The 21,171-nt window shown below is 42.5% G+C and overlaps 1 protein-coding gene across 5 annotated transcripts in view; it reads right to left on the bottom strand.

Moving 5' to 3' along the window:
* Positions 1–21,171, bottom strand: part of ALPK3 (alpha kinase 3) — a 182,417-nt gene that overhangs the window by 13,765 nt on the left and 147,481 nt on the right. For all 5 annotated transcript variants that reach the window (XM_068275812.1, XM_068275815.1, XM_068275810.1 and 2 more), the window contains 5 exons: positions 14,952–16,788; positions 11,887–12,034; positions 7,377–7,504; positions 5,946–5,981; positions 1,774–2,048 (listed from right to left, as the gene is read on the bottom strand). In XM_068275812.1, coding sequence (XP_068131913.1) covers positions 1,774–2,048; positions 5,946–5,981; positions 7,377–7,504; positions 11,887–12,034; positions 14,952–16,788 — 2,424 coding nt within the window. The remainder of the gene's footprint in view (positions 1–1,773; positions 2,049–5,945; positions 5,982–7,376; positions 7,505–11,886; positions 12,035–14,951; positions 16,789–21,171) is intronic.

Genomic DNA, 21,171 nt, shown 5'->3' on the forward strand with positions numbered 1-21,171 from the left:
ATTAATTAAAATGCAATCTTTAATTCCCTGATTGTAATATAGCCTTAAAGGACCACTACAGAGAAAGAAAAGTATGCAGCTAAAATATGACAGAACAGTCAGGTTTTGGACTAGTCCATCTCCTCATTCGGGATTCTCAGGGTTTTTTGTTTTGTTTTCAAAAGCATTTCCTGAATGGTTAATTTCTAAGTCTAACTGCCGTTCGGGAGCCTAGCTAGTATTTCACTAATACTATTTTGGCAGCTAGACTTAGCAACTGCCGTTCAGGAAATGCTTTTAAAAACAAAGAAAACCCTGAGGATCCCCATGAGGAGATGAACTAGTCCAAAACCTGTTGGTTCTGTCAGATTTTAACTGTTTACTTTTTTTCGCTATGATAGTTCTTTAACCATTTCTGCCGCCCGGACATGAAGCTCACGTCTGGGCGGCTGCTCTGCTGCGGTGCCGCGCTTCGGCGCACTCCCTCGCGCGATCGTGGGCGCGCTCTTACAAGAGGCTTCAGTCTTTCTGCACGTACAATTTTCCACGTCCCCCTTGTACTTCCCGTTAGCGAGAAGCACAAGGAGGAAAAAAAACTCAAGGTAGCCATCTTGTGGCCAAATAGTAAAACTACATCTACATATTTTTTACATTACAATTTACACATATAATAACATTAAAAATTAACTGTTTATTTCCCACACCAAAATATTACCCAAATAAATTTTTTAATGGAAAAAAAAAAGGCAAATAGTTACCTAAGGGTCTGAACTTTGTAAATATGCATTTGAAGGGGTATACTATGAAAAAATTTTAAATTATAAGCTTGTAAATAGTGATGGACGCAAGATGGAAAAAATTCACCTTTATTTCCAAATAAAATATTGGCGCCATACATTGTGATAGGGACAAAATTTTAATGGTGTCATAACCGAGACAAAAGGGCAAATAAAATACATAGGTTTTAATTATGGTAGCATGGATTATTTTAAAGCTATAATGGCCGAAAAATGAGAAATAATGAATTTTTCCATTTTTTTCTTATTAATCCTGTTAAAATGCATTTATAAAAAAATAATTCATAGCAAAATGTACCACCCAAAGAAAGCCTAATTAGTGGGGGATTAAACAAGATATAGATCAATAAATTGTGATAAGTAGTGATAAAGTTATTAGCGAATGAATGGGAGGTGAAAATTGCTCTGATGCATAAGGTGAAAAATCCCCGCGGGCTGAAATGGTTAAGTATTGCAAACATATCAGCCAACAATTTTTTTTTGCAGTTAAATGAATTGTCACAATCATTTAATGGGACCCTGAGCTCTCCGTAAAATCGCAATATGGACTTACCTGGGGCTTCTTCCAGCCCACGAGATCCCCGTGGCGTCCTCCTGGTGGGTACATTATTCGGCAACTTCAGCCTAAAGTTGCCCGAACGCGTCCCTGATGCGCATGTTACATGTCATCACGTTGGCTGGCGTGAGAGCCCTGCGCATGCGTGGTTAAGTCTTAGAGAACTGCGTATGTGCAGCACTCTCACGCTGGCTGGTGTGATGATGCATAGCGTATGCAGTGAGGACGCGCATGGGCAACTTCAGGCTGAAGTCGCCGAACAATGGAGCCGCCAGCGGGACCGGGAGAGGAGCCAGGAGGATGCTGGGGGACCTTGCAGGCTACAGTGGGCTGGAGAAAGCCCCAGATAAGTCCATATTGCCATTGTACAGAGAGCTCAGGGTCCCTTTAAGCAAAGATTGACAGAGAAAAGAGCAAATGAGGAAAAAAAAAGTTACCTACCTGAATAGTTATTTCATAATTCTTTTCCACTAAGGTGCTTTCATTCTTGGTCCCAAAAGTGATAAGGTTTCGAATTTTGATCATACAGGTTTTGCCAGATTCAAACATTGGGTCTAACCCGTATATCACCTTTACCCTGCAAGACTTTCTCAAAAATCCATTTCCAGCATGTGCTTCTTCCATGACTATTCTTCCAAAGAACTTGTCTCCCCAGTAACCAGAATCAGCCAAACCTTTTGCAAACACCATCGGAGTCATCTCTATCTCTTCTCCAACTGAAATTGCATCAGAAAACATTGGTGGAACTTGGTATTATAATCAGAAGTGACAATATACAGACTTTGTTAATTTCCATACAGTCATCTAAACTGCTGTTATGTTCCATTAAAGAGGAACTGTAACATGAAAAGATCCCCTGGGGGGTACTCACCTCGGGTGGGGGAAGCCTCCGGATCCTAATGAGGCTTCCCACGCCGTCCTCCATCCGTCAGGGGTCTCGCTGCAGCCCTCCGTGGAGTCCGTGCAGCGGTGACGTCAATATTTACCTTCCTGGCTCCTGCGCAGGCGCTCTGACGGCTGTCGGCTCCGAACTACACGGAAATACCCGATCGCCGTCGGGTCCGCTCTACTGCGCAGGCGCAAGTGTCCTGCGCCTGCGCAGTAGAGCGGATCCGAATGAGATCAGGTATTTCAGTGTAGTTCAGAACGGAAAGCCGCCACAGCGCCCCCGCTGGAGCCAGCAAAGGTAAATATTGAACTGACAGTCGGCACAGTCGCCGGCTGTTCGGAGGGCTGCAGCGAGACCTCCGTGGGACAGAGGACGGCGTGGGAAGCCTCATTAGGATCCGGAGGCTTCCCCCACCCGAGGTGAGTACCCCCCAGGGGATCTTTTTAATGTTACAGAGTCTCTTTAAAGGGAAAAGTGATAATAATGTATGTAACACTTTACATAAGAAAATGTTGATTTCAGTAGTGTAAGAACAGGGGAACAGGGGTTGCGCAGTAGCTGGGATAATGCCCCCATGCCAAGGGAAAGCTCTTAGCCATTAACAAAAAAACAAAAGTTTGCTTTCTTAAAAATTTCTTAAGAATTTGCGATAATTCAGGTTGGAGTGAGCTTGAGATATCTCCCAGTACATCACTGCTGAATATATGCAAATTGACCATTGTTACCCTTAGAAGCTAAACACACCTGCAGAACCGCTGGAATGCAATGATGTGTCAGCTTGTTAATTTGTACAGCCATAATAATCCAACATGCATACAGACTGTTTAGGATTGTTTGATCCTCATCAGTGCATGGCTCTGCACAAATTAACAAGCTGACACGTCATTGCATTCCAGCGGTTCTGGAGGTGTGTTTAGCTTCTAAGGGAAACAATGGTAATTTGCATACAGGTCCTTCTAAAAAAATTAGCATATTGTGATAAAGATCATTATTTTCTGTAATGTATTGATAAACATTAGACTTTCATATATTTTAGATTCATTACACACAACTGAAGTAGTTCAAACAGGGGCGGCGCCAGGGGGGTGCAAGGGGGTGCTCAAGCACCCCCTAGAATTGTCCAAGCACCCCCAAAGCACCACCTGGCGTGAACTGACTTCAGGCTTCTAAGAGACGCTAAGTCAGTTCACAGCGGCAGCCCGGAGCAGCAGGCAGGGCTACGGTAAGATGGCCGCCCGAAGCCCTGCTCTGCAGAGTTCGAGTCTGCAATGCAGGGCTTCGGGCGGCCATTGTCCCGTAGCCCTGCTCTCAGCATGCAGGCAGGAAGTAACGTGACGTCCGGAAAGAAGAGGATCGTGGGAGCTGAGCGCCACAAGGAGGTTGGGACAGGAGGTCGGGAAAGAAGGTCTTCTGGCTGTAGGTGAGTAAATGGGTTTTTCTTTTCTTTTTCAGGTGGTACTGCTGATTGTGGTCAGAACTGCTGAGGAAGGATTGTGCATATTGTGGTCATATCTGCTAACGATTGTGCATATTGGGGTCATATCTGCTAACGATTGTGCATATTGGGGTCATTTCTGCTACCGATTGTGCATATTGGGGTCATTTCTGCTACCGATTGTGCATATTGGGGTCATATCTGCTACCGATTGTGCATATTGGGGTCATATCTGCTACCGATTGTGCATATTGGGGTCATATCTGCTACCGATTGTGCATATTGGGGTCATATCTGCTACCGATTGTGCATATTGGGGTCATATCTGCTACCGATTGTGCATATTGGGGCCATATCTGCTACCAATTGTGCATATTGGGGCCATATCTGCTACCGATTGTGCATATTGGGGCCATATCTGCTACCGATTGTGCATATTGGGGCCATATCTGCTACTGATTGTGCATATTGGGGCCATATCTGCTACTGATTGTGCATATTGGGGCCATATCTGCTACCGATTGTTCATATTGGGGCCATATCTGCTACCGATTGTGCAGATTGGGACCATATCTGCTAACAGTTGTGCATATTGGGGTTATTGAACGTGTTTTTTGTTCAAATCTGCTCACATTACGTGTATTCTCTTGAGAAAACCTGCACAATTATGTGAATTTTCTGGGGTCATGAAAACTTGGGCCCTCTATCTTTGCGTTGCACTTTTAAAGGGAACCCGAGGTGAGAATAATATTGAGACTGCCATATTTATCTCCTTTTAAGTAATACCAGCTGCCTGGCTGCCGTGTGGGTCCTCTGCCTCTAATTCTTTCAACCATAGACCCTGAACAAGCATGCAGCAGGCCAGGGGTTTCTGACAATATTGTCAGAACTGACAAGATTATCTGCATGTTTGTTTCTGGTGTAATTCAGTTCACTACTACAGCCAAATAGATCAGCAGGGCTGCCAGGCAACTAGAATTGTTTAAAAGGAAATAAATATGGCAGCCTCCATATCACTCTCACCCCGGGTTCACTTTAAATTACAGTTAGCCCCGCCCTCATCCGGTCATGACCGCAGGTTTTAGCCACACCCATGTTTTGCCATCAGCTACCCCGGAAATTGGTCCAGCACCTGCATAGCACCCCCTAAAAAAAATTCCTGGAGCTGCCACTGAGTTCAAGCCTTTTATTGTTTTAATATTGATGATTTTGGCATATAGCTCATGAAAACCCAAAATTCCTATCTCAAAAAATTAGCATAATTCTTTCTGTTTTAAGAAAGCAAACTTTTGATTTTCTTAGCATTTTAGTAAAGGGACTTTTAGGACCATTGTAGCCCCTCACACATTCTAATGAGTTCTGGTTCACCATGAGCTTGCTGGTTAGTCTGTACCATTAACAGAAAATACTGTAAATTCCCTTTTCACTTAAGTCAGGAGATAGTTTCCAGGATGCACAGATAGTGCTCCGGTAGAGTCCTGGTATCTACTTTAATATATATCAGTAGCTCTACACTCCACGTAACAAACTGGTAAGGGGTTCTTAAAAGCACATGGTTAGGGTTGGAGATTCTAGGCCAGTGTCCCAATATCCAGCTGCAGAACTCTGATCCTTCAGCAGGACAAAATAGTCCCACTCATAATCTCTAGGTGCAGTGCGGCAGTGGACTGATCAGCCACATGTTGAGGCTGTCTATGAGACATAATCATCCGTCTTGGTTGATGCAGATTGAGATGTGCTGGAATTACTCTGCCAGTGACAGAAAGAGACAACCAGGAGAGTGACTGTAGACGTAGATCCTTTACACAGTTCAGTATTCAGCCCAGTGCTCAGCACAGTGGAATAAGCGAGTGAGAATGGGCTTGCTCTGCATAAACCGAGCCTCTGAATAATGGTGTCACTGTCTGTGGGGGTTTTACCGACCATTTATGAACTAAAGGAGAACCGCCTGAACAAGAAATACATGTAATACAATTTCGAGACAGACTTAAATGGTGAGTAAAGTCACAATTATGAAGCTGTTTGAGTGACTGGTGACATGTATACTGTATCTATTGTATTCCAATATTACTGATTGCTGTCAATCACATCTTGACAATTCCCTCTGTGTACAGAACCCATCTGTTTTGGATAAGGCCAGTTCAGTGGTTTCCTACACTGACCTCCATGAGCTTCAACATTACTCCTATCATGTAATCAGAGAATACATTCTTATAATGTGGGTTTTATATATTTTTTTCCCTATAATCTGGCAGTCCTTAGTCAACCCCTTTGGATCGTATGTAATACCTTCAACTTCTTCTTTGGAGATAAATCCAGACAAAACTGTAAAAAAAAGAAAAAAACAATAGCATGTATTGTTATACATGTCATTATAACGTATAGTTCAGGATTTCTACTGCAGGCAAACTATTGTAGGACAAAACAGGAAATGCAGGTGGCAAATGATTGTTATCAATGTGTAAGTTTCTGATTGGCCGATCACAATCACATGATCATGTGTCATGTCTGCTTCTTATGTATTGTAAAACAGGCTGCAGAGGTGACAATCAGTTGATTAGGTCATTATAATGTGGTTTTATTGCATATGGTTTAACGTACAGGAGACTTTTTTAAGGAGACAATGATCATCTCTAATGCATAGCAAATTGTTAGTTTGAGTAAAAGAACAAAAGACTAACTCTCCTTCATTAGTCTTTATTTATAAAGTAATATAAGATTTAAACAAGGGTTTGAAGAAATTAGGACAAAATATTTAGTACACAATCTATAGAATATGTTGTACACACTTAATATAAAGTTGACCTCAAGTATAAGTTGACTTTCTAACTTGTGAGCCTTTAAACAGAAAATGTGTCAAGGAAAAGTCAACTGCTATGACCCACAACAACAAGTACCACCATCTCCCACCCAAGTATTCCTGATATTCCTGGTGGAAATTCCTGGTGGAAAAATGCAATATGTTCCTTGTTGTCCCCTCTTATTATCCCCCAAATACCCTCTCAAGAGTAGCCCCAGCCTGACCATACCCTCTTCCTCCTACAAGAAACAAGCCTGGCCCTCCACAACCATTGTCCGTAGCTTCACCATGCCCCTCCCTCCCCCCTCACTATTACTCACACAAATATACTGCTCCAGCTTGGCCATATCCCCCAGGAAAGTATATACTGTATAGAGAGATATGTTGGTATATTATGAGCAGCATGGTGACATAGTGGATAACACTCTTGCCTTTCAGCACTAATGTCTTCAGTTCAAATCTAGGCCAGGGCACTATCTGCATTGAATGTGTATGTTCTCTCTGTGTTTGCGTGAGTTCCCTTTGGACACTCCGGTTTTCACCCACATCCCAAAAACATACAGATACGGTAGTTTAATTGGTCACTGTCCCAAAATAGGCTGTAGACCAAAATAGGAATATAAGACAGTATCTGACTAAAGTAGGGATTTGATTGTTGTGAGCTCCAAAGGACAGTTAGTGACATGACTATATACACTATAACAGTAATAATGTTAATAATGAATTACGTTATAAATTATCATGGCATTTTTCATGTCAGTTTATATCATCATTGCAGATTACGGTAGTCAGTGATGCATCTAAAAACATTAAAATATCCCATTTGCTTTGCATATTATTCAGTGTTTAAAATCCCTTTGTGTGTGCCAAACATTAGCTCTTGTCAAAAGCTGTACAGCAAAAAGGTGTAATACACTCACTTTCTGCACTCAGAAGGCAGTCTGTTGAATCGGTGCCATACTCATTTTCAATGGTGCACTGATAGACACCGCAGTCTTTCACTGAAGCCTGCACAATCGCAAGAGCCACTTGCCCTTCATCACCAGAACTAAGAAATAACAAAAACAAATAGTTATAACCACGCTCCTTTTTCTTTCAAGTACTAGCCACAGAACCATAGTAATCTATGTCTTATACTGGTAAAGGCTGACTTCAGCCTGAAGCAGCTGTCTGCAAGTTAAATTAGTATGGCTCTGTAAAATTAAAGAGGACCCATAACATAGCAAAACATAAAAAATGAGTCAGGGTAGCCATTTTCACGTTAATTATCCTGCTTTCAGCATTAAACATGTTTCTCATAACTATCTATTTCTGTATATTGCTATGTAACCCTGTCCTCCCAGTGATGTTTATCCTGGGCTATGATGTCACACAGCCTTCTGCCCCAGGGCATCAAATGATGTTCCTGATCACTAGACAGAGGGAAAACATCCCACAGTGATTCACCTTGCCAGCAGTAAATATGCCAACATTGCTCATACATTTAGGCCTGAAACACACCAGAGGAGTTTTTCTGAGCGTTTTGAGTTTTTAAATCTGCTGCTAAGGTTATCCTATGTGTCTGTGCACACTGGAGCAATGAGGTTTTGTAAAAAAAACCATAGCATTACATTGGGAAGAGCTTTTGAAACCTCTAAAAGCTCTTCCCAATGTAATGCTATGGGGTTTTTTACAAAACCTCATTGCTCCAGTGTGCACAGACAAATAGGATAACATTAGCAGCAGATTTAAAAACTCAAAACGCTCAGAAAAACTCCTCTGGTGTGTTTCAGGCCTTTGTGATGTAAACCAGAGGGAGGTAACATTTTAGATTGGGCAGACATTGACTAAATCATTAATAAATTAATATTTTAAAAATAGAAGTAATTGTATTCATTAAGTTATACTTAGTAAAGTTCCTCTTTAGGAGTCTACAGACACACTAAACTAGTGGCTATTGTTGTTTGGGGTTTCAAGGTCAAAAAGGAATCATTTGCATGTTCACTCACTGAGCAGACGTGATGCATTATTAGAGTTCTTCCTTCTTGCTCATGTAAAGTTGAATGATTGCAAATACCTTCTGTTTTAAAAAGACACCTTTATATTGAGCATAGCAATTTTAATAGATTGAGTTTTGGCATGTGGCTGGATAGTGGATGGTGTAATGGTTAAGGGCTCTGCCTCTGACAAAGGAGATCAGGGTTTGAATCTTAGCTCTTCCTGTTCAGTAAGCCAGCACTTATTCAGTAAGGAGTCCTTGGGCTAGACTCCCTAACACTGCTACTGCCTACTAAGCGCTCCCTAGTGGCTGCAGCTCAAGCTCTTTGAGTCCAATGTTATTTGTCATGTCTAGGTTGCTTTTGGTCCCTTTTACTGAGTACACTCTGTGAAACTCCAGTTTCCCAAATCCTGCCTGTAGAACCATATAAATCCATGTTTTGCACTTATTAAGGTCAAGGTAAACCTTAAAAGCTGTCTGCAAGTTGGATTGGTATGGCTCTGTATAAGTAATAGGCTGTTAGCATAATGTAAACCAGCTGTTCTGCATGTATGGGTTTCAGGGACAAAAATTATATTTGTGCACGACATACAATATATGCAGTAGAACATGAATGTATACTCTAGAAATTATATTTGTGCATGATGTATCCTTTAGCACCTGAATGTATACTCTAAAGGTCAGCCAACCTCTAGCACTGATATACAGTATTTGCACTGGAGTGTTATTGACTATCCTATTATCATAGTAAAATTCACCACTAGCATCAGGTTAAGTTAACCCAATGCTACCACAGCCTGTCCTCAAAGAAATTGCTTGTTCTTCCATGTCTTGTTATTCTGCTACATCAGAAATTTCAACCTGAAAACCTATTTGCCATTAAAATATTTTACTAAAAATTGTATGTGCATACCGGATGAACATACATTACATTTCAAAATGTACTAATCCCTGATGTCAATATTCCTTGTAAACATGATATTATTATTATTGTGTTGGAAACACCAGTCTGTCATTATAAATGCACACAAGTAAGAAGAAGAAACCCATTTTTCATCCAATTCACATGCATAGTAGAGGCAGAAAATACATGAATGGATAAAGGATTTAACCTCCTTAGCGGTAACCCCGTGTGTGACACGGGGTAAGCCGCCGGAGGGTGCCGCTCAGGCCCTGCTGGGCCGATTTGCTTAATTTTTTTTTTGCTGGACGCAGCTAGCACTTTGCTAGCTGCGCCAGCACCCCGATCGCCGCCGCCGCGCGCCCGATCGCCGCTATCCGGTGCGGCGCGCGGCCCCCCCCCCCCAGACCCCGAGCGCTGCCTGGCCAATCAGTGCCAGGCAGCGCCGAGGGGTGGATCGGGTCTCCCAATGACGTCCCGACGTCGCTGACGTCGGTGACGTCATCCCGCCCCGTCGCCATGGCGACGGGGGAAGCCCTCCAGGAAATCCCGTTCTTTGAACGGGATTTCCTGATCGCCTATCGCCGGAGGCGATCGGCGGGGCTGGGGGGATGCCGCTGAGCAGCGGCTATCATGTAGCGAGCCCTCGGCTCGCTACATGATAAAAAAAAAAAAAAAATTAAAAAAAACTGTTGCGCTTCCCCCTGGCGGTATTTTTCATACCGCCAAGGGGGTTAATGAACCCCTCTCCAGTTTATATGTAGATTAGCTCACTGGACAGCAGATAAAGGTTTCTCTATGGATGGATTTTTATGGATTGGTCTGCCTTGGCTCAAATTAGGCAAAGTTTCTTCCAGAACTGAGAGGGATATGGAGACTTCCATATGTATTTCCTTTTAAACAATACCAGTTGCCTGACAGTCCTGCAGATGTCTTTGGTTGCAGTAGTATCTGAATCACACTTCTAAAACAAGCATGTGGAAAACCCCCATGATGTGGAATTTCCCATGAGAAATATATTCCTTTTCTCGAATAGATCATCAGGGGAGGGGGGTCTGTATGGCTGATATTGTGGTGAAACTCCTCCCACAGTGTGATGTCAGGACCTAGATCCTGGCATCACACTGTGGGAGCCTTGTTGCATTGTGGGAAATAATGTCTGTTTCCAACTACCAAGCAACCAGTATCTGCCTCTGTACATCTATTAAAAAAAACAACCTATTAACCTACCGCATCGTTAGGGGATGTGGTTATAAATAATATCAGTTGGTGCTGTCTCTGTTTGTGGTAAAGATGATAACATGCAGGCTGATTGTGGATCAAACAATATTAACAAATTACATGTAGAATATGATTAATTTCTCGATCTCTCTTCTATTTTTTAACGTCTCTCTTTGCAATCTATTAATTTATTTTTTTCCCCTTTTTGCTTAAGTTCCTCTTTAAGTGAAACATCTGATCTGCATGCTTGATCAGGTTCTATGGCTAAGAATATTGGATGATTAATTTTTTTTTAAAGAAAATACATATGGCAGCCTCCATATCCCTCTCACTTCAGATGTCCTTGACACCATTCATCTAGGACATCTCAGCCAAGACACTATATGAAGTTTGTATGCTGTCCTCATGTTTGTGTATCCACCCCCATCCCCCACCCCCAGGAAATCGGGTTTCCTAGCACATCTGTAAAACATGCTGGTAGGTTAACTGTCTTTCTCCCAAATTGTGGACTGTGGTGGATCATGACCATGGTAGGCTTCCATTCCTCTATTGTGCCACTGCCCCTTCTTCAATTAAAGTCTCCAACCCGAATGGGTCATGCGCTACTGCGCATGTGCTGTCCCAATCCCAGATCACACTCCTGTAGCTGGGAGCATTCTGCGCATGCATGGTTCATAAGGACTGCAAATACACAATGCTCCTGCAGAATGGGATAACGGAGGTGTGCAGTCAGAGCAGCGCATTTGGGTAGCATGCAACCCAGCTGGGTCAGAGACTTTTATTAGGGGTGGCAATGGCACATTGAAGGAAACTCCGAGGATACATAATGCCTCAAAGACTTGGGGGGGGGGGGGGGGGGGCCTGAGAAAAGCCCCAAGTAAGTAAAAAAAGACAACACTTTTTTTCCCCCTGTGCTTTAAGCATTGCATCCAACCAACTTTCGAAAGCTCCTTATCCTGTCTTCTCCTATCTGCTAGCTTCATTGGGTAGATGGGAGAGGATACCAGTGTTCTTAATAGCTGCCAGCATAGACTGACTGCAGAGACCAGATATCTGTAGCTGGACACCTTGCAGATAGCTTTATGCATGTGTAACTATAATTTTGCTTTACATGTCATATGAGTCAACTAATCCTTGGTATAAAAGCTAACCAAATCTCAGGAAAAAAAAGCCATACAATTCCTGTTCAGAACTGCTGCTCCCACTTTACACAACAAGAATATACTGTAGATAAAGAATGACAACATTCAACTTTCAGATTAATATCACATTTTTATAGTATTGCTTACAGTGTAGCCATAATAGTGAACTAAACCTCCTTGAGCATTACCATCTTTTGACTTTTGCCACTTGAACTTCGTCTTTGTACCAGGTTATGTCCGAGGCACTTAATATATTGAAGAACTGGCACCAAATCTTTAAATTCCCTGACGCATCGGAAAATTGTTCAGCCCGTATCTTCCGAATTACCTGTGGAGCTTAAGGAAAAATCCAGAAAGATTTGAACCGAGACAGAGCTGGTAGATACATAACACTGCATGGTAGAACCGTTAAAATTATTGTTCCATTGCAAAAATGGAAAGATGGAAACCATGCATAAGGCCAGCAAAATAACATGTTACCACTGTAATGGCCTTGATTGGCTAAGTTTAGAGTGCAGCAGTGAGTCTGTGTGATACAGCAAAACTGGAATGGAGTCTTTACAAATTGCCTGCTATTGGTCTCAAAAAGTTTGTATCCCTCACTTGGATAGTACAAGATTGTGAGAGTTGCTAAAAGGTTAATGAAATTGCAGTTTTTCAGTTCCAGTAGCAAATATGTACCTGCAGTGGGAATATTTTTGTTCCAATAAATTAAGGACTACGTGAATGTAATATTTACACTGCAGGGGTAGAAGGTGGCTACAACTATACAATTCATATTTCCAAGACTTCAACAGTTCAGATGAAAAATGATCCAGCCACTTATATGCATGAGTAATTCAGTTACTTCTTGCATTAAAGATTTTACCCAACTCATTATGTTATGTTTTTATTATATTTTATTATATTTTTGTCCTTCACGTTATTTGAACTACTGAAGTCACTTGAGTAAGCAAAGGATAATGTGAACTAGTACTACAGACTTTTTGGAGCAATAGGTGGCTCTACCAGTGCGGCAATAGGGGAATCAGTGCATGCATGTTCCCCACAATCCCACACATGACAATCTGGTGTACAGCACCACAGAAGATGCTGGCGCTATATAAATCAATAATAATAATAATAATATAAACTGCTGGCTATCGCAATTGCCAAATGTCGCCAGGTAAGCAATATGATGACACTTTTGACAGCACAGTGCAAATACATGCACCGGTTGATTTTGTTAATAATTAAAATAAATTTGAAATAAAAAAAAAGCATGTTCCCAACCCTGTTGACTGATTGTTCCTTAACCCTCCTGGCAGTCTAATGAATTCCGCCAGGAGGCAGCGCAGCAGTTTTTTTTTTAAATCGTGTAGCGAGTCCAGGGCTCGCTACATGATAGCCGCCCCCCGCCCGCTTAGATCGCCTTCGGCAATCTCCGATCAGGAAATCCCGTTCAAAGAACGGGATTTCCTGGAGGGCTTCCCCCGTCGCCATGGCGTCACACGTCAGCGACGTCGTGGCGTCATTGGGAGTCCCGATCCACCCCTCAGCGCTGCCTGGCACTGATTGGCCAGGCAGCGCACGGGGTCTGGGGGGGGCGCGACGCGACGGATAGCGGCGATCGAGTGCGGGGCGGCGGCGATCAGGGTGCTGACGCAGCTAGCAAAGTGCTAGCTGCGTGCAGCAAAAAAAAAAAAATTAAGCAAATCGGCCCAGCAGGGCCTGAGAAAACCTCCTGCGCGGCTTACCCCGAACTACTACCGCCAGGAAGGTTAAGCATGCTGGCATTTGCCAGGGAATTCAAAGTAAAGGAACATGTGAGCAATACCAGCCAACGTGGTCTATAATATTAGGAGGCACACTGCAGATGTTGTGTAACAAAGCCTTTGGGTTCATCTCCACCTACCTCACCCATGATAGCGATAGCTACCTTGTACTACTCTGATGGTTGTGCTTGTTTATTATTGGATTTCTGTATACGACCTTGCCTTGTCTCTCGACCTTGTTACTGGATTGCCGCCTGGACCAACATTTGGAACTGTTCTCGACCTGCTTCTGTCTCATCCCTTGGTACCATTATATTCTGATCTACCGTGTATGACTCCTGGACTGTTATTGGATTGATTACATTTTGTCATCCTGTAACGTGTTTGCCTGATCACCTGGACTGTCTTACTTACCTGCCTGTAACTGCTCAGTGTGGTTCTGTTGGTAACACTGTCTTGCCCACTTCAGTTTCTATACCTTGCACACATCAAGGCCTGGGTGTACCAGGTGCTGGGATGACGCACTTTGTCATCCCTTGGCTGACCGGAGACCCGTCAAACAGGGTGAGGACTGCAGAGGAGATTGGGGCATAGGAATTGAAGTAAGACAGTGGATCCAACAGGCCTCAAAATACCATTTTATTTTCATCTTTATTTGGCTCTCCATACCTCATTATTTTTCTGTACACTTTTATCTTTTGATGTCATCTTCTTCTGTACAGTTCCATCTTTTTACATCAAATTCTGTATACTTTTTTCTTCTACTATTTTTCTTTCTGTTTTTTTTTAATTCTGCTGTTCTTCTAGCTTTTTCTCCTTTTTTATTTGATTCCAAACCAATCTTGGTTTCTCACTGGGTCTGCCTAATAAGCCAATATGTGGACTAATGGGAATTTTGCAGGAAATGTATACAACATTCCTGTTGGCCCATATCACTAAACAGGGATGTGCTGCAAATGGAGCAAGGATAAGACTCCTTTACCTCCCTCTTGGGAAATGCAACCCAACATTATGGACCTGGTGGGCTAGTATTACTTGTCCCCATGCTAGCGTCCCCATGCTAGACCTGGTTGGCTAGCATGGGGACAAGGGGTTAATAAGGCCTGGGGAAGAGGGCAGACAAAAAAAAAAAAAACCTTTTTTGGGATGATATACTGTATCTGCCTTATTAAAACAAGACAAAAATAATATGCATAACCTTGGCAAAGTTTACACTTTGTTTAACATTAGATATCAATGATGCATTTAATATTCAAAGTAGGTCACAGTCTTGGTTCCCACTGTCAATAACCATTACTGTGAACTGTAACAGCTGCTAATTACATACAGTAAGTAAACTAAACCATTTGAAGAAGAATGCGCCCTTCCATACCTTGATCTTGTCTGTTATTGATCCCATCAATAGCATTTAACAGATCAATGGCAGTTCAGCTTAAACATTTGTTTTTGCTGTTCATATTCAGAATGAAACAGAACTGTTTCAATAAATCTAAACCCACCTTTATATGGATCATTTATTTTTTTAGTTTCAGCACACTGTGGCTGTTCTTTATTGGAAACATCTGGATCTTTTGTTTCTTGAGAGCTAGAATCAGAGGTCTTCTCTTGGTCTACAGACTCTTCAGAAATCTTTGGAACCTCTAGCATTGCCAATCTTCGGGTTGTGCCAGGGGAACGTCTTTCAACTGGAGGAGACTGAGAGACCAGAAGTGTATTGCTTCGTCTGGACAATCCTGGTGATACATTAGGACTTTCTTTTCTTGGAGACTGAGTGACCGTATCATCATTTACATCATCCATTTGTTTTGGCTTAGCAAGGTATATCTTACGGCGTGCACCAGAAGCCAACTCTTCAGGTGTTGCTGAAGGGATAGGAGATAGGTTTTCACTAGACCTCCATTTGCGGTTGCTGTCTCTTTGGGACTCATGAAGCATGCCCTCCAGGGATATCTCAGAAGGTAGACTCCCAACAACAATAGAAGGCACAGTAAAATCTACTCCAGAAGCTATTTTTGCTGCTATTTTTCTTGATGTGGCTGGACTAAAACTTAGATCTTCTTTAGTCAACAAAACTCCTTCATGTGTGCCTTTCGAACTCCTCTTAGGGGCTACTGGACTTAATGGTGCACTCTCTACTTGGGTAATTTCTCCTTTCTTTGAAAAATCAGTGATTCTTCTGGAAGTAACTGGACTTGTTGGCAAGGAATCTGCACTGTGTATCATGTCTTCTTCTGAAGATGGAGTCAGCTTACCTGAAGTGGATGCAGAGCGCATGCTTTCTGGACTCTGTGGGGAGTCACTTTCCTTGCCAGATTCATAAAGTTTCCGTGAACTTCGGGGGCTTCTTTCAGGTGAATACATATCTCCAGGGGATTTTGGATGACTTACTACCAAGTTTCTTTTCTCTTTTGCTTCAGATTTATGATCTTCACTTTCTGCTGGTTTAATATGGAATAACATTAGTAAAGAGTTTTTGAGGGTTGTTACCAAACCATGATCCTGTTTATCTTGGTGTTTTGATAAATTATCTTGCACATTTTCCTTATCAAAATACAGGTTTGTTTCACTTTTCATTCCTGATTGCTTCGAATTTCTGTTATTGTCACATCTGTCTTCTGTATGTGTCATTAGATCAGTATTGCATTTTTCTTCAGTATGGGGTGCTGTAAGTAGAACTTGTCTAGAAACTAGGTCTACTGAGCTCTCTTTCTTAGGTGTCACTCCAGTTTCCAGGGCATTTTTAACATCTCGAAGAAGAGTAACCACTGACTGGTCCTGGTCAGGTGATGAAAGTTTAGATGAAATGTCTGCTGGATGATCAACATCCTGTACATTTTCAGATAGTTTTGGAGCATTTTCTTGAACTGGTGAATATGAAAGGTCTTCTGTTATCAATGTTGACTGGGTTTCCCGTAGTTTCTCCTTTTCATCCTCAGTCATCTCAACTTCATTAGATAGTATGCCTGCAACATGTTCTATGGGACTTTCAGCAATCTTAAACAGGGCTTCATCACCCTTTAGACTTTGTTTCCCCTTCCCAATTGCAGCAGTTTCGGATCCAGTTATCCCGTGCCTTGCATCATTTTGTGACTGTTCCTCAGAAGTGAACTCCATTGGAGACAATAGAGAGAGCTGAGTACTCAATTGAGAAGTGTTGTGTGGCTTATTCTGGGTTTCAGGACTTGATTTCAGTGCTGCTTCCTCTGCTGTAAACTCTTCAGTCTCCATACGTATTGGTGATATGTTACCTTCTCTTTCTCTAACTTTTGCTTCAGACACCTCCTTTAGTTTCAGAATAGGGGTTCCTGTGCATTCAGAAGGTGTAGGCATCTGAATCTGAAAAAAAAGGTATTAGTTTTAGAATTAATTGCATAACATCTCACACAGCATTGCGGCAAATGCTTAAAGGGAACCTAAACTGAGAAGGATATGGATTTTTCCTTTTAAAATAATACCAGTTGCCTGACTCTCCTGCTGATCGTGTCTCTCTAACACTTTCAGCCACAGCCTCTGAACAAGCATGCAGATCAGGTACTCTGACTGAAGTCAGACTGGATTAGCTACATGCAGGGCCGGGCCGAGGCAGAGGCTGAAGAGGCTCCAGCCTCAGGGCGCAGTGTAGGAGGGGACGCACAATTCATTCAGCTGTCATTGCCAATTGTGTTTGAATCACAAAGAAATAAGAAAATGACATACATAGCAGTGACTGCAAGCCAGATAACTAGAGATTAAGGTGTTGGGGATGTTGAGGGCCCTGTGGCGCCTCTTAGTCTAATAGCAATTAGTGTGTGACGGCTGGGGTGGGAGGGATGGAGGGGCGCACTTTGCAGTCTTAGCCTTGGGTGCTGAAGGACCTTGTCCCGGTTCTGGCTACATGCTTGTTTCAGGTCTGTGATTCAGCCTCTACTGCAGCTAAAGAGATCAGCCGGTCTGTCAGGCAACTGGTATTGTTTAAAAGGAAACATCCATATCCCTCTCAGTGTAAGTACACAACAGCTGAAAAAATAAATATAAATACATACACACACACATATACTGTAGATATATATATATATATATATATAGACATATATATATATATATATATATATATAGAGAGAGAGAGAGAGAGAGAGAGAGAGAGAGAGAGAGAGAGAGAGAGAGATTTAGTTATGCATCAGTTCACTAGTGCACTTTTGTTTTGCATCAAAATATCTGATATATGCAGCGCATAATATACAGCGGGATGCGAACGTTTGGGCAACCTTGTTAATCGTCATGATTTTCGTTTATAAATTGTTGGTTGTTACAATATAAAATGTCAGTTAAATATATCATATAGGAGACATACACAGTGGTAATTGAGAAGTGAAATTAAGTTTATTGGATTTACAGAAAGTGCGCAATAATTGTTTAAATACAATTAGGCAGGTGCATAAATTTGGGCACTGTTGTCCTTTTATTGATTCCAAAAGCTTTAGAACTAATTATTGGAACTCAAATTGGCTTGGTAAGCTCAGTGACCCCTGACCTACATACACAGGTAAACCCAATTATGAGAAAGAGTATTTAAGGGGGTCAATTGTAAGTTTCCCTCCTCTTTTAATTTTCTCTGAAGAGTAGCAACATGGGGGTCTCAAAACAACTCTCAAATGACCTGAATACAAAGACTGTTCACCATCATGGTTTAGGGGAAGGATACAGAAAGCTGGCTCAGAGATTTCAGCTGTCTGTTTCCACAGTTAGGAACATATTGAGGAAATGGAAGACCACAGGCTCAGTTCAAGTTAAGGCTTGAAGTGGCAGACCAAGAAAAATCTCGGATAAGCAGAAGTGATGAATGGTGAGAACAGTCAAAGTCAACCCACAGATCAGTACCAAAGACCTACAACATCATCTTACTGCAGATGGATTCACTGTGCATCATTCACACTTTACACAAGGAGATGCTGTATGCGAGAGTGATGCAAAGGAAGCCTTTTCTCTGCCCACAGCACAAAAAGAGCCGCTTGAGGCATGCTAAAGCACATTTAGACAAGCTAGCTTCATTTTGGAATAAGGTGCTGTGGACTGATGAAACTAAACTTGAAGGAAAAAGAACACAACATTCAAAGAAAAACACCTGCTACCTTTAGTAAAATATGATGGTAGTACCATCATGCTGTGGGGCTGTGGGGCCAGTGCAGGGACTGGGAATCTTGTCAAACTTGAGGGACGCATGGATTCCACTCAGTATCAGCAGATTCTGGAGACCAATGTCCAGGAATTAGTGACAAAGCTAAAGCTGCGCCGGGGCTGGATCTTTCAACAACACAACGACCCTAAACACTGCTCAAAATCCACTAAGGCATTCATGCAGAGGAACAAGTACAACGTTCTGGAATGGCCATCTCAGTCCCCAGACCTGAATATAATTGAAAATCTGTGGTGTGATTTAAAGAGAGCTGCCCATGCTTGGAAGTCATCAAACCTGAATGATCTAAAGATGTTTTGTGAAGAAGACTGGTCCAAAACACCTTCAACCAGAATCCAGACTCTCATTGGAACTTACAGGAAGCGTGTAGAGGCTGTCATTTCTGCAAAAGGAGGATCTACTAAATATTTATTTAATTTCTTTTTTTGTGGTGCCCAAATTTATGCACCTGCCTAATTTTGTTTAAACCATTATTGCACACTTTCTGTAAATCCAATAAACTTCATTTCACTTCTCAAATATCACTGTGTGTGTCTCCTACATGATATATTTAACTGACATTTTTTAGCGTAACAACCAACGATTTATACAGGAAAATCATGACGATTAACAAGGTTGGCCAAACTTTCACATCCCGCTGTATATTAACCAGTAATATAACTGTTGTACAACTACTTGTTGTTCCTGGGGCAGTATATCTATGTTCTGCAGGACTTCATCTAAAGTTCCAGGAGCGTAGATATTCATCTGTGACTAAATATGCTTTGTGAGTGTGCACGCCAGTCACTGGCAGTTAGTACTCAGTTTGGTCAATGGGAACATGCGTTCACAAAGCCAATCTAGTGCCTAAAATAATGAATGACCAGTGCTGTAATGAACAGCACTGATCATTTAAACCCATTAGCATCTTCAAACAAAATATTTTGTATGAAGATGCATACTCATTTTAACCTCAGCTAACAGAACTCATTATTCCGCCTAATTAAGTCATGCAGATCGGCGCAGGAAGTGTTTTTAATAGCTACCTGTTCTGGGCACTGGACCGCCTTCTCCTCTTCATCCATCCACAGCACTGCACTCCCAGCATCCTCTTCTGCCTCCCGATCACATGTTATTACATGTGATCAGGGCTCTAAAAATATTGTCAGCGGTGCAGTGCCACTCGGTGTTGGAAGAGGGGTAATGGAAGAGTCTCAGGAAGTCAGAAGAGGATGCTGGGAGTGCAGGTGGAAGCTGATCCAGTATCCGGGACAGGTAACTATAAAAGCTTCCTGCGCATCTCTGCATACCCTGCCTAACCATCCAGGCACACTTACCCAGAAGCAGGAAACATTCAGCCCTGTTTTACTTTATTTGGCTGCTAAAAGGTTAATGAAAGTATGTAAAATACAAAAACAAAAACACAACTTTCACTTTCATTTTTGTAAAGAAAGTTAATGAAAGTATGTAAAATACAAAACCAAAAACACAACTTTTACTCAGGGCCGGCCCGTCACTTTTTGCCGCCTGAGGCAAATTTAGCAGAGCTGCTGCCGCCGCCCGCCCTCCCTCCCCTTCGGGGGGGGGGGCAGCTGCCGAGCCGGAGGGGTAGCAGGCAGGTCGGGGGTATTGGGCCTAGCGGTGGGGAGGGGGGTTGGACCCCCCCCTCCCTCGCCTGGGTCCCCCGATCTGCGCTCCCCTCCAGCCTGTAATTAGGAAGCTGCTGCCAGATCGTAAGAGGCACGGGCGGGGAGGACTCACCTTTTCCGCGTTCCATCGTGCGCTCCATTGACGTCACTTCCTGCATCGCCGTCCACTTACAATACAGTGTGCGGCGATGCAGGAAGTGACGTCAGTGGAGCGCTCGCTGGAACGCGGAAAAGGTGAGTCCTCCCCGCCCGTGCCTCTTACGATCTGGCAGCAGCTTACTAATTACAGGCTGGAGGGGAGCGCAGATCGGGGGACCCAGGCGAGGGAGGGGGGGTCCGACCCCCCTCCCCACCGCTAGGCCCAATACCCCCGACCTGCCCGCTACCCCTCCGGCTCGGCGGCCAGCCCCCCCGGGCGGGTGCCGCCCTTTGAAGTTTGCCGCCTGAGGCAAATGTTTCATCCCGCCTCATGAGCGGGCCGGCCCTGCTTTTACTTTCATTTTTGTAAAGAAAGCTGGCTGTGACTCAGCTCTCTACATAAGAAAATACCATCTAGTGGAATAATAGAATAGTGCACTACACTATTTGTCCACTAAAATAAAAATCTAACACATATAAATAAAAAAAAATCTGATTAACCCCTTTCTGTGCCTTCACAGTTAACAAAATAGAAAACCTGTAAAAAAAATAAAAATAAAAAGCAAAAGTGACAAAATGTAAATAAGAATACATAAATTGGTACGCTAGAGATTTAGCTTATATGTATGCCATAAGGGTATATTATTGCAATTATGCAAATTAGGGATTTATTGATAAAGTACAATAAGAAAACCTAAAACTTAAAATGGAAAAAATACACCTTTATTTCCAAATAAAATATTTTTGCCTTACATGGCACTAGAGACATAATTTAAACAT

The sequence above is a fragment of the Hyperolius riggenbachi genome, chromosome 3 (genome assembly GCF_040937935.1).
Source record: "Hyperolius riggenbachi isolate aHypRig1 chromosome 3, aHypRig1.pri, whole genome shotgun sequence".
Classification (NCBI taxonomy): domain Eukaryota; kingdom Metazoa; phylum Chordata; class Amphibia; order Anura; family Hyperoliidae; genus Hyperolius; species Hyperolius riggenbachi.